We start from the raw sequence: 12,250 nt of genomic DNA, 5'->3' as shown, positions 1-12,250 counted from the left end.
ATATTCCGTATAATAGACCACTAAATGGTAACCCCCCAATAAGTTTGTCAACTTGTTAAAGTCGGGGTCCACGTTAATCAATTCAAAGAAGCTGTCCCTGCGCCTTTATTTAATTTTGAAGTTCAATATTAATTTGGAGTACATGAGCAAGTGGAAAGAAAAAGCTTGGGGCCATTTATTTGAATTTTTTTGCAGTAATCAGCAATCAACATCAGCAACATCCTGTTCTGTCTCCCTGTAATGTTTGTCTGACCTTGGATGGGATTGTGCTGTGAATTTTAACTTCCCCTCAGGGATAAAAAAGTATTTCTGATTCTGATTCAACAGAAAGCATTTTGCCATAGCTTTAATTCAGCATTAATGCCACTGATGACTTCTTTGTAATCCACAGTTGAAAAAGACATTTTCACACCAAGACCTGAGCAGTGTCACAAATATTTTAAAGCACATTCATTCTGATCACTCAACTTCAAAATGCAGCTATTGCTACCTCGTAGAGTTAATACAAGACAACATCAAGAGGTTGCCTGTGTCCACACACCCACTGGGGACTCAGTGGGTAGTTGAATAATTGGAGAATGAACATGTTCATGGCTACTTCTGGTACATTCTATGCTTTTATCGTGTGCTTGTTTAACAATGAACCCTTTTGTGACTCCTTCCTTTATAGAGTAGAGAATCCAGGTTAAGTGGTGGCTGCACTTCAAAGCAATGTGCAGAGGACACCAATAGACCTCGCATCGCCTGTAAGTTGGCCTGGACACAAGATTCTGTCCTGAGGCCACCTGAGACTGTGGGCCAGCGGGGTCTCTTAAACCAAGAGATGCACACGCTTGACAAAGAGCTGGAAACCATGATCCAGTTAGTGGGGAAACTGTCTGAGAGAGGTAGGTTACATGGTGAAGAAGCCCACTCTTACCAACCCCTCGTTGGCAAGTTTACACACATGTGCTTTGAATCATGCAAGGGAAAGCAAAGGAGCAGTTGGAACCCGACGAACAAAAAAAGTTTGAGGTGCGCTGCCAGAAGCAAGCAGTGCGCTCAGCACGTAGCATCTACACTCTTCAACAACAGGTAGCTCACTGCTGTTTCCAACAGATCATTTCACCTTACAATGACTTCTTTATTCAATGGGATTTGTTTTTAGATTCGAGAGACACAGCAGTACATGGAGAAGTTGCACAACCAGGACATGTGGGATGCTAAAAAGGTATGTGAGGGCCAAGACTGGTAAAATATTACAGTCTTTACATCCACCCTGATGATAGGCAATGAACATTCGCACTAACTGCACACACCAGCTGTGTGGTCTCATTGCAGCTCAGTCACCATTCATACAACAGCCTTCCACCTTCTATTCTTAGCTTCTCTTAATTAAGGTCAAGTTAAAGTAGCAATGATTGTCACACACACACACACACTAGGTGTGGTGAAATCTGTCCTCTGTATTTGAGGTGAGGGGAGCAGTGGGCAGCAGCGGTGCCACGCCTGGGAATCATTTTTTGGTGATTTAACCCCCATTTCCAACCTTTGATGCTAAGTGCCAAGTAGGAAGGTAATGGCTCCCATTTTTATAGACTTTGGTATATATATATTTGAACTCACAACCTACCCATTTTAGGACGGACACTCTAACCACTAGGCCACTGAGCAGGTTGTAGAGGAGAAAACTATCATTTACGTGGGATATTCATTTTTGAAATATGTAAAGTGAGAAGGAATATAGAATACAAATGTATTTCATTTTAAGGAGTTAAATGGTGGAAGAAGGCTCAGTGATGAGTTGAAGACATGTAGTTCTTTAAGCTTTAAGAAAGTCTTTAAAGGTGAAATAATGGAAAGTTTTAAAATATCGCAATGATTACTTTCATCCCATTGATTTTTTTTTTTTAACGTTGATGTTCCAGGCAATGTAATTTTCAGTGATTGTATAGGATAGGCAAATATAAGCCTTGGCTTCAGCCTATTCCTTTTTCAGTCATTTTTGTATTTTTGTGTGTGTACGTGTATGATTGTTAAATATGTATCATCTGTGCCGTTAAATTGATCACACAAAATGGTTGATTATATGACCAAAATAAGCTCATATCATTCATTCATACATAGTTGATAAGAAGAACACTTTTTGGGCACTCATTAATAATTCTAGGAGATGTTCAGATTAGAGATGTCCGATTATATCGGACTGCCGATATTATCGGCCGATAAATGCTTTAAAATGTCATATCGGAAATTTTTGGGTATCGGTTTCAAAAAGTAAAATACATGACTTTTTAAAAGGCCGCTGTAAGGAGTGCTACACGGACGTAGGAAGTAGTACAGAGCGCCAATAAACCTTAAAGGCACATAATATCTCCGGCTTCTCACACACACAAGTGAATGCAAGGCATACTTGGTCAACAGCCATACAGGTCACAGTGAGGGTGGCCGTACAAAGAAGATTAACACTTTTACAAATATGTGTCACACTGTGAAGCCACACCAAACAAAAATGACAAACACATTTCGGGAGAACATCCGCACCGTAAAACAACATAAACACAACAAATACCCACAAACCCTTGCAGCACTAACTCTTCCGAGACGCTACAATATACGCCCCCTGCTATCCCCTAAACCCCCCCCCCCCCCCCAAACCCCACCCCCACCGTGCCCACCTCAACCTCTTCATGCTCTTTTAGGGAGAGCTGCTGTTTTGAGGCATGTAAAAAAAATGATGCATTTTGTGACTTCAATAATAAATATGGCAGTGCCATGTTGGCATTTTTTTCCATAACTTGAGTTGATTTATTTTGGAAAAGCTTGTTACATTGTTTAATGCATCCAGCGGGGCGCCACAACAACATTAGGCATAATAATGTGTTCATTCCACCACTATATATGTCGGTATCGCTTGATATCAGAATCGGTAATTAAGAGTTGGACAACATCGGGTATCGGCAAAAAAGACATTATCGGACATCTCTAGTTCAGATGTAACCTTAGGACATCATTATATTTCTTTACTAAACTGCACTAGTCACTCCAATACTATAACTAGATTGTGTCATGGAGATTGTGACTGTGGTGCATTGAATCTGATTCATTTATGATTGTTCTTCTCTGGTACTCATTTATAGACAAAGGTATTGGTTAAAAAAAAAGTGAACTAATCAAATATATTCTCTACAGTCCACAGCAATCCAACGGCTTACAAGTGCTCATCGTGGGACTCTAAAGGTTTTGCGGGTTATTGTTGTCCAGCTTTCAGAGCAGTGCATGAGCCAGCTGCCGTCCCATTGCAAAGAACTGAGCAGGCTTATCTGCCAGCTCTCCTTGTGCACAGCCAAGATACAAGTTGAGTCGGGCTCAGCAATGCCCAAGACTGCTGTCGACATCTTGCAGAAACTAGAGGTGAGGACAAGACCTGCACAACCAGGAAGTCAGAAACAACTGTTGCAACTTCAAGGTCTGGAAGCTCACGAATTAGCATGAATAATAGAAGGCAGAAGTCCAATTTTCGGATTATAAATCGCTCCGGAATATACGTCGCACCGGCTGAAAATGCATAATAAAGAAGGAAAAAAACATATATATAAGTCGCACTGGAGTATAAGTCGCATTTTGGGAGGAAATTTATTTGATAAAAGCCAACAGCAAGAATAGACATTTGAAAGGCAATTTAAAATAAATAAGTAATAGTGAAGAAGAGGCTGAATAAGTGTAGGTTATATGAGGCATAAATAAGCATCTGCTATGTTAACCTAACATATTATGGTAAGAGTCATTCAAATAACTATAACATATAGAACATGCTATACCTTTACCAAACTATCTCTCACTCCTCATCCATAAATCTTCTTCCTGGATGTGGCTTCTAAACAACTCTGCCAACTCCAAAGGTGAAACGCCGCTTCCTCTTGTCCTTTTCTGCTGCATATTTCACTACATCCAGCTTGTAATCTGCACTACATGATTTCCTTTTCAACACCATTTAATAAGAATAACAATTCCCCTGCCAAATTCTTATTGGTTGACGTGTGTGTGACGATTGCTGACATTTTCTTCGTCTCTTCTGCTAATGATATACCGGTAAATAATATTATATATCGTGTAATCTGCAGTGCATGATTTCCTTTTCGGTGCCATTTTTTTTCAGCCCTTTTCACTTTTTATAAGATACCGCCAACGTTGAAATAATCCATTTTAATAGCTACGGCTATAGCATATAGCAGTTAGCATCCCAAAACCCACAATGCACTTCTGCCATGACCTTTCCCCACCAAATTCTTATTGGTTGACGTGTGTGTGACCATTGCTGACATTTTCTTTGTCTCTTCCGCGAACAAGCTAAATAATATTATTTGATATTTTACGTTAATGTGTTAATAATTTCACATATAAATCACTCTGGAGTATATGTCGCACCCCCGGCCAAACTATGAAAAAAACTGTGACTTATAATCGGAAAAATACGGTATATTTTTTGGACAAAACAAGTTTTAATACTACAGGTAAATGAAATCCATTGAGGATAGTAATACACATTTGGTACAACATTGTATGCACTTTTACAACCTAATGACATCAACTTTTGTACAGCTCTTTTACTTGTTTACATTGTTCAGGTGGACCATGCTGTGTATGGTGTTTGTACTGTATGGGTCTTACATTTGTGCTGTCTGTTAATGTCCTTTAGCTTTTGGATTCTGCCATAAGTAAACAGGAGATGTTGCTGCAAAAAAAAAGGACGCAAAACCAAGCAGGTCCTTTACAGAAGAAGTCCAACAATCAGAGTGTATCACCTCCCAGAGCACCAAAGGGTCTCAGCAGAGCACGTGGACCTCCTAATGCCACAAATCCCACAAGACGTAGCCACGTTTGTTGTAAGTTTGCTTGTTTAGATAATTAGTTTGAATGCCCTAATGTGTTAGTTTATGCATATGCTGCTGCTATGGTAATTTATTAGTTTCTTCTAATTAACATTCCTCAGGAAGCTTTGTTCATTTGGAAGTAACCTGATTGCTTTTGTGACTTCCTGTTTGGGTTAATCATTCAAGTTGGTCCTCTGCTTCATTGTTTAATCACATGGGCACAATTAGCTTTAATTGCAGCTTAGGACTCCTGCTGTTAGTTGATTTAGCTCCGTAGGGATCTGACAGTTTGTCACATTGACTGTATTTTGACAGCTCAAAGGATGACGGCACACAAGCAAAGAGGACTCCAGGGGCCGGCACAGCAGAAGGTGCATACATCTGAAAACGAGAGCAAAAAAGAGGGGGCGCTACAGCATGAGAAGAACAAGTCTCCACAAATGCTGGTATTTATTGAAATGAACTGAATATTTATTCCCTACGACACAAAAGCTGCTTAATTGACAAGCATGCTCAATGCTTGCACCAACTCATGCAGACATTTTTCAACCAACCCATTAAATGATCATGTTTACATCATCATAGGGCAATCAAAAGCAGAATGCACATTTCAAGCAGCCCACCGTGTCTTCTCGGCTCCGGGTGAATCAACCTCCACACAGGGAGCCGTCAGTGCCGTGGATACCTGCATCTTCTCACTCTCTTTCACCGCCACGGTGAGCATTCACGTGCTGTTTCTCCCCATCACCTTCACTCCGTACCTGATTATTATTACAGTATATCCTACACATAAACTCATATTTATTAAATGTATATTGCATGAATATACTTTTAGCATGCACATCCTTCAACACAGAACCAACACTTCATTGGGTACATAGTACGTTGTGTGATACAAAGAGGGATATTTATATATTATTATCATGATTGCTTTCTATGGTGCTGAGCAGACCTGCCCAATACTAATCAGTATTCTGATTACATTACAAACTACATGAAAGTGGAATAATATAGTTGAGTATAATGCAGTGTGGTGCTTCACCCCCGCAAACTGCAACATCTACAAGCAAAAATGTTTAACCCTTTGTTAAGACTCATCATCATCATGGCTGCATCGAAAACAAGTATTCGTTCTCCTTCATTGTTCATTTCTTCTCCTTCTGGACTCCGGGGAAGTTTTTTTCTGGTTTATTCGAGTAAGCACTCCATTTATGTCAAAATAGCATGGCTTCAAATGCCACATTTGCAGTAGGCCCTTGGCGTTGGGGCCTGAATATAAAATCCACAGTTTTTTTCCCGAATTTTTTTCCTTTTACTTTTTAAAGAAACCATTGAAGACAAATGACAGAGATAATTCAAAACAAGTTTTTGTTTTATTTTAATCAAAAAATAGTAGTTTAAACATGATGACTGCATACACTACATCTTATTCTTAGTAAAATTCTAATTTGTATAATGTTCTTTTCAGACCAGATATAAAATGTTCTTTTTATGGAATAATTTTCAAATAATGAAATGAAGAACTTCCCTTGGGCAGTAATACTTCTGCTTGAATAGAATACTTTTGTTGACAAAAATGTAGCATTGCACATTGCATGCAAATAAACAAGCTCCAATATCGAGATCAATGATGCGCAAATCTCAAACTTCTATCTTAAATAACATACTTCTGTGAATAAATATGTAGTCTTCTACATTGTATCCAAATAAATAATGAAGTGAAACATTGAGATGACTATAGTTTGTGTCAGTTAGTAGATATAGCAAACATAGCCTTTTTCATTCCCACATCTTGGCGGTGTGCAAAGCGACGGTGATTGTGTTTTTTTTCTCATCATACACACCTTGTGTGAATGACTCCACCATACTAAGGTGATTTTTATCCCTTCGAGTCACTTTCACCTCACTCTCTGTGTTTCCGTCTGCTTCAATGTCTCACTCTTCTTTCATGCTGGCTTCTAGAAGCAGGAGCTCATCCTTCGTATATTTAGCTTCTTTCATGAGGATTAGGAACGATAGGAACAATTCCCCCCGAAAAGTGCAATTCCCTTTTAACTATAATATCACTTCTAAACTTTGTCAGAATGTTGCTAGTGAGTCTCTCCTGTCTCTTCAGCTCTCATCAAAAGATGTCACCCGAGCCCAAATGTTTGTGGTCTCCCCCAAAGCCCTCATCATCAGTTCCTGTCGGGCAGAAAGATGTCCTGGGGTCAGTAACAGTCAAAGATGCTGACTTAAGCTTAGAAAAAAAAGAACAAGCCCAGAGTGAAGCATTAAGGTGAGGATCACTATGTGCTCCCTATTTTCTTTACCATTATCAGACATGTTGGAATGAAATATGTATTTACTTGGTTTGAGTAGGTTTTTGCAAGTCAACGTAAAAGAACAAACCTCAAATAAATGGCATGTTAATAATTTCCACATCTATATTCAGTAAATTATTTTTAACCTCTGTCAGACCCCACTTACCCAGAGCCACAGGCAATACTGTGATTCAAAGTTATTTTTTCTCCCAATAAATTAATCTCACTGCTTGCGAAATCTAAAGCTAGGTCATTTGTCTTTGTAAAGGATTAATAGGCAGCCTGGTTTTAGTCCGTATAAGCATTCCCTTGATTGAGCGCTCCACATAACTTTAGTCAATCAAATTAGAATTACTCCACTCGTGCCTACTAATTAATCAGGAGCCACCAACCTGATTCTATAACTAAGGTCTTGCAAATGTAAATGCAATGGCATTCAGCTCAATGTGTCAACATCTGTCATGGTGCAGAGGCGTTTGGCTGGAGAAGACAACAATGCAGAGACTGAACGAGCTCAACCAGTTAAGTGAAGAGGAGGTTGAACGTATTAGGAGACTGAGGTACAGTAGCAATACATCTACAGTTTTTGAAAGGACAGCAGTGATGATGCTTGATGAGCAACTTAATCATGATTCCTTAGTCTCTATCAGTCAGACTACATTCTCACGGCCTGCACAAATCAAACTAATTAATGTTTTGCTTCACAGGACCGAGGTCATGTCGCCGACACAGTGGGCTGAGAGAGCCGAGCAGCAGGCTCGAGAGAAGATCCAGCCTCTTCTGGACGAAGCTAAGGTTGGAAGAATCTTTTTATTTTGTTTCAGTAAAGCATGGCTGCCCAACACCCACTTGGAGAGATTGCAATACCCGCGCTTGCCGTTACAGCATATACTGCTAAAAAACCCCAAAGAGCTAATCAGAGGAAGAAAAGAAAGACGTTGTATGTCTGAAAAAACAAAGAAGAGCCAAAACTCAAATAAATATTTGTCTGGCGTATTCATGATGGAGGGCATTGCAGGCCAGTCTTGGACTAACATTGGACATTCAAGTGGCTGTTGTCCTTCGAGCATACTTGCCAACGCTCCCGGATTTTCCGGGAGACTCCCGAAATTCAGCGCCTCTCCCGAAAACCTCTCGGAACAAATTATCTCCCGAAATTCAGGCGGAGCTGGAGGCCGCGCCCCCTCCAGCTCCATGCGGACCTGAGTGAGGACAGCCTGTTTTCACGTCCACTTTCCCACAATATAAACAGCGTGTCTGCCCAATGACGTTATAACTGTAGAATGTTCAAGGGCAAGTTCTTGGTTTCTTATGTGGGTTTATTGTAAGGCAGTTTCATTAACGTCCTCCCAGCGGGGTAACAACACACAACAACAGCAGTCACGTTTTCATCTACCGTAAAGCAGTTTGTCTGCCGTAAACATCAATGTTGCGACACTCTTAAACAGGACAATACTGCCATCTACTGTACATGTATATGTGACAATAACATCTACGGCTGTTAGAGAGTGCAGCGCACAACTTCGCACACAAGAAGGAGACGAAGCAGAAGAACGAGGAATGAGTGTTATGTGTGTGTATATGTGTAAATAAATGAACACTGACATTCAAGTATTTCTTTTATATATATATAGCTAGAATTCACTGAAATCCATATATATATATATATATATATATATATATATATATGTGTATATATATATATATATATATATATATATATATATATACATATACACATACATATATGTATATATATATATATATATATATATATATATATATATACATATACACATACATATATGTATATATATATATATATGTATGTATGTATGTATATATATATATATATATATATATATATATATATATATATGAAATACTTGAATTGGTGAATTGTAGCTGTAAATATACTCCTCCCCTCTTAACAGCGCCCCCAACTACACCCCCACCCCCACCTCCCGAAATCAGAGGTCTCAAGGTTGGCAAGTATGCCTTCTAGACAGGTCATCTAATGTTCCATGTTCCTATATTTTGTGCATATTCTTTAGTGTGGGGGGGACGTGCGTTAGCTGCAACAAATAACGGACGAGGGGATCCTTCGATACAACTTCAGACTGTAAACAACCATGCACTTGCAGAGAGGAGGAGACTGGGAGGGACTATCAGCAAGTTGTGCTGATTCAGGAGTGGTGGAAGGTGCTTACTGTTTGAATTCTGCCTCCTTGTGACAGAAGATTCAAGTACCCCAGCTTTAAAGGCTCACTGTCTATATAAGACCTTACAGCTCCCAGTGCATGTCAGAGAATCATGAGGTCTAAGGAGCTGAACAAAAGGAGCTTGGAGACAAAGAATCAATCATTCAAAGCTTACTTATCAAGCCCTTAATCACAAGTGGCTTAAAGGTCAACTTCACTGCCAAAAGCATTGAAATTGTCACGTTGTGTAAATGGTAAATAAAAAGGGAATACAATGATTTGCAAATCCTTTTTAACTTATATTCAGTTGAATAGACTGCAAAGACAAGGTACTAAACGTTCCAACTGGTAAGCTTTGTTACTTTGTGCACAAGCCACAACGACATCCTCAGTTCAGATCCCACATAAGGGCAAGGAAAAACTCACAACCCAGTGGGGTGTCAATGAAACTTAGGATAGGACCGCAGATGTTGAGTTTGTGGAGACCGCTCAACCATCTGAGCCACGCTTCCCCCATAAAAGGTATTTGCTTGCCCTGAATTTGCGAGTAAGAACTCCCAACCCCAAGTGGATTTGCAATGTACTTTGTGTTTTAATTTCCATTCTTCCTCTTGCTATGGCTGCTGTGATACATTATTCAGCATCTTTATGTGTCATTTTGCCCTGGCAACAGCAGTTGTCTGAATTTTACAGCACTTTCTGCGGGAACTGCTGTTTATTGTCATTTGTGTGTTTACCTCAGCATCTTGGCGAGTCCAGGAGCAGGAGCAGCGTATCTCTGAGGAACAAGCTGTCAGAGCCGGCTGCAAAGACGGTGAGCCAAGATACTCTCACCAATCATTCTCAGCCGAGACTATTCTTAGCTCAGCTATGGAAAAAAAATATATAAACTCACTTCCATTCTATTCCATTGAAATGGCTTAATGTCTTGGCGTTCTACTGAATCAGATTGGAGATAATGCTGAGCAGCTGGGTGAAGTCTTACTGGATGAGCTCTTAGAGGATGCTGCACAGGCGGCGTGGACGCTCAAGATAAGTGAGCAGTGGGACGGCGTCAGCAGGAGGGCTATGCAAGCCCCCACCCTGGAGAGTATGCTTCTTCGCATGGAGGAGATACAGGTGAGAACTGCCCTTCACAAAAACTACCCCTTAAAACTGAGCCTTGTTATTTGTGTTTCATTGGTTGGGCCTTCTTGAACGTTTGCTATGTCTCTGAAGTTTTGAGATCAGCATGTTTCTCAAATGTGTTTGTGTGCCCGAGCAGAAGGACCAAGAGGAAGTAAGGAGACGCTTTACCTCTATTGCCTATTCGGAACCCGATCAGTTGGAGCAGCAAGCAGGTGCCAATCATCTCTCATGTCCAAACATAACACTCTATTCACTGAGAGCCTCTCCTCTAGGTGGAGATATTGTTCTTATCCACAGTGTTAAACAAATCTAATGCATGTGTCTACCCACACTCTCCATGGACTTGCCAGGCTCTCAGGTCCAAGTTTCAGGCTCCAGGCCAAACACCCCACAGCCCATTAGACTGACGAGGTTGGTGTTGAGGCAGCCTGAAGCAGCTGACATTGTTCTGGAGAAACCCGTGGAGACCAGGTGGGTTTTTTGTCCTTTCTCTTTTTATTTCTTGATGGTGACTTGCCTTCATTACTGTCTTATAGTCTTTTTACAAACCTTTTAAAGTGCTCCCAGAACATTCCGTGCTTAATGACAGCTTTAAATCACATCCTGCTGGTTTAAAAGCCAGGGAGTAAAAATATGTTTGATTTAAAAGTCATTTGGGAGGGAGCCTTTCGAATAGTAAGAAGAATATCATTCCAAAGTTTTGGAGCCACAACAGAAAATGCAGCATCCCCTCTAGATTGTAAGCATGTCTCTGGGACTGTCAAGTGAAGATAAGTGGTGCATCATTTTAGCGATGCAGACGTGAGGAAAAAGGGGGATTTATGAATGAATGAACAAAAAACGAGAGCAGCGGGGAAGTGCTCTGACCAGACAGGCTATGACAAAAAGAAAAGACAAAATGCAAAACACTTGCAGGGAATGTGCAGCACACATATGAGTGTACTTGCAATTAGTATTAAAAAAAAAATAATAATAAGTTGGGAAAGGTGGCAATTAATACTGATAAAGTTGAGGAATGCTCATCAAACACTTATATGGAACATCCCACAGGTGTGCAGGCTAATTGGGAACAGGTGGGTGCCATGATTGGCTATAAAAGCAGCTTCCATGAAATGCTAAATAATTCACAAACAAGGATGGGGTGAGGGCCACTACTTTGTATGCCAATTGTCGAACAGTTTTAGAACATCATTTCTCAACGAGCTATAGCAAGGAATTTAGGGATTTTACCATTTACGGTCCGTAAAATAATCAAAAAGTTCCGAGAATCTGGAGAAATCACTGCACGTAAGCGATGATATTACAGACTTTTGATCCCTCAGGCGGTACTGCATCAAAAACCGACATCAGTGTGTAAAGGATATCACCACATGGGCTCAGGAACACTTCATAAAACCACTGTCACTAAATACAGTTGGTCGCTACATCTGTAAGTGCAAGTTAAAACTCTACTATGCAAAGCCAAACACATTTATCAACAATATCCTAAAACGCCACCGGCTTGGCTGGGCCCGAGCTCATTTAAGATGGACTGATGCAAAGTGGAAAAGTGTTCTGTGGTCTGACGAGTCAACATTTCAAATTATATTTGGAAACAGGGGACGTGGTGTCCTCAAGAACAAAGAGGAAAATAACCATTCGGACTGTTATAGGCGCAAAGTTCATGTATAGGGGTGCATTAGTGCCCAAGGCATGGGTAACTTACACATCTGTGAAGGCACCATTAATGCTGAATGGTCCATACAGGTTTTGGATCAACATATGT

At 40.3% G+C, this 12,250-nt stretch overlaps 1 protein-coding gene across 5 annotated transcripts in view; it reads left to right on the top strand.

Annotated features, from left to right (window-relative positions):
- Positions 1–12,250, top strand: part of kiaa0753 (KIAA0753 ortholog) — a 41,403-nt gene that overhangs the window by 11,581 nt on the left and 17,572 nt on the right. For 4 of the 5 annotated variants that reach the window (XR_009802648.1, XM_061878280.1, XM_061878284.1 and 1 more), the window contains 14 exons: positions 671–887; positions 968–1,074; positions 1,148–1,210; positions 3,172–3,393; positions 4,679–4,865; positions 5,169–5,299; positions 5,439–5,569; positions 6,970–7,131; positions 7,627–7,716; positions 7,864–7,951; positions 10,100–10,171; positions 10,306–10,476; positions 10,622–10,697; positions 10,836–10,956. Coding sequence is in view for 4 of the 5 variants with exons in the window: in XM_061878280.1 (XP_061734264.1) it covers positions 671–887; positions 968–1,074; positions 1,148–1,210; positions 3,172–3,393; positions 4,679–4,865; positions 5,169–5,299; positions 5,439–5,569; positions 6,970–7,131; positions 7,627–7,716; positions 7,864–7,951; positions 10,100–10,171; positions 10,306–10,476; positions 10,622–10,697; positions 10,836–10,956 (1,838 nt within the window). In the remaining variant the exon portion in view is untranslated. The remainder of the gene's footprint in view (positions 1–670; positions 888–967; positions 1,075–1,147; positions 1,211–3,171; positions 3,394–4,678; positions 4,866–5,168; positions 5,300–5,438; positions 5,570–6,969; positions 7,132–7,626; positions 7,717–7,863; positions 7,952–10,099; positions 10,172–10,305; positions 10,477–10,621; positions 10,698–10,835; positions 10,957–12,250) is intronic. The other variant, XM_061878282.1, reaches the window with a different exon arrangement.

This window comes from Nerophis ophidion, linkage group LG18 (assembly GCF_033978795.1).
Source record: "Nerophis ophidion isolate RoL-2023_Sa linkage group LG18, RoL_Noph_v1.0, whole genome shotgun sequence".
NCBI classification, from domain to species: Eukaryota; Metazoa; Chordata; class Actinopteri; order Syngnathiformes; family Syngnathidae; genus Nerophis; species Nerophis ophidion.
The sequence above is the reverse complement of the archived record's forward strand: the minus strand, read 5'-3'. Positions and strand labels throughout refer to the sequence as shown.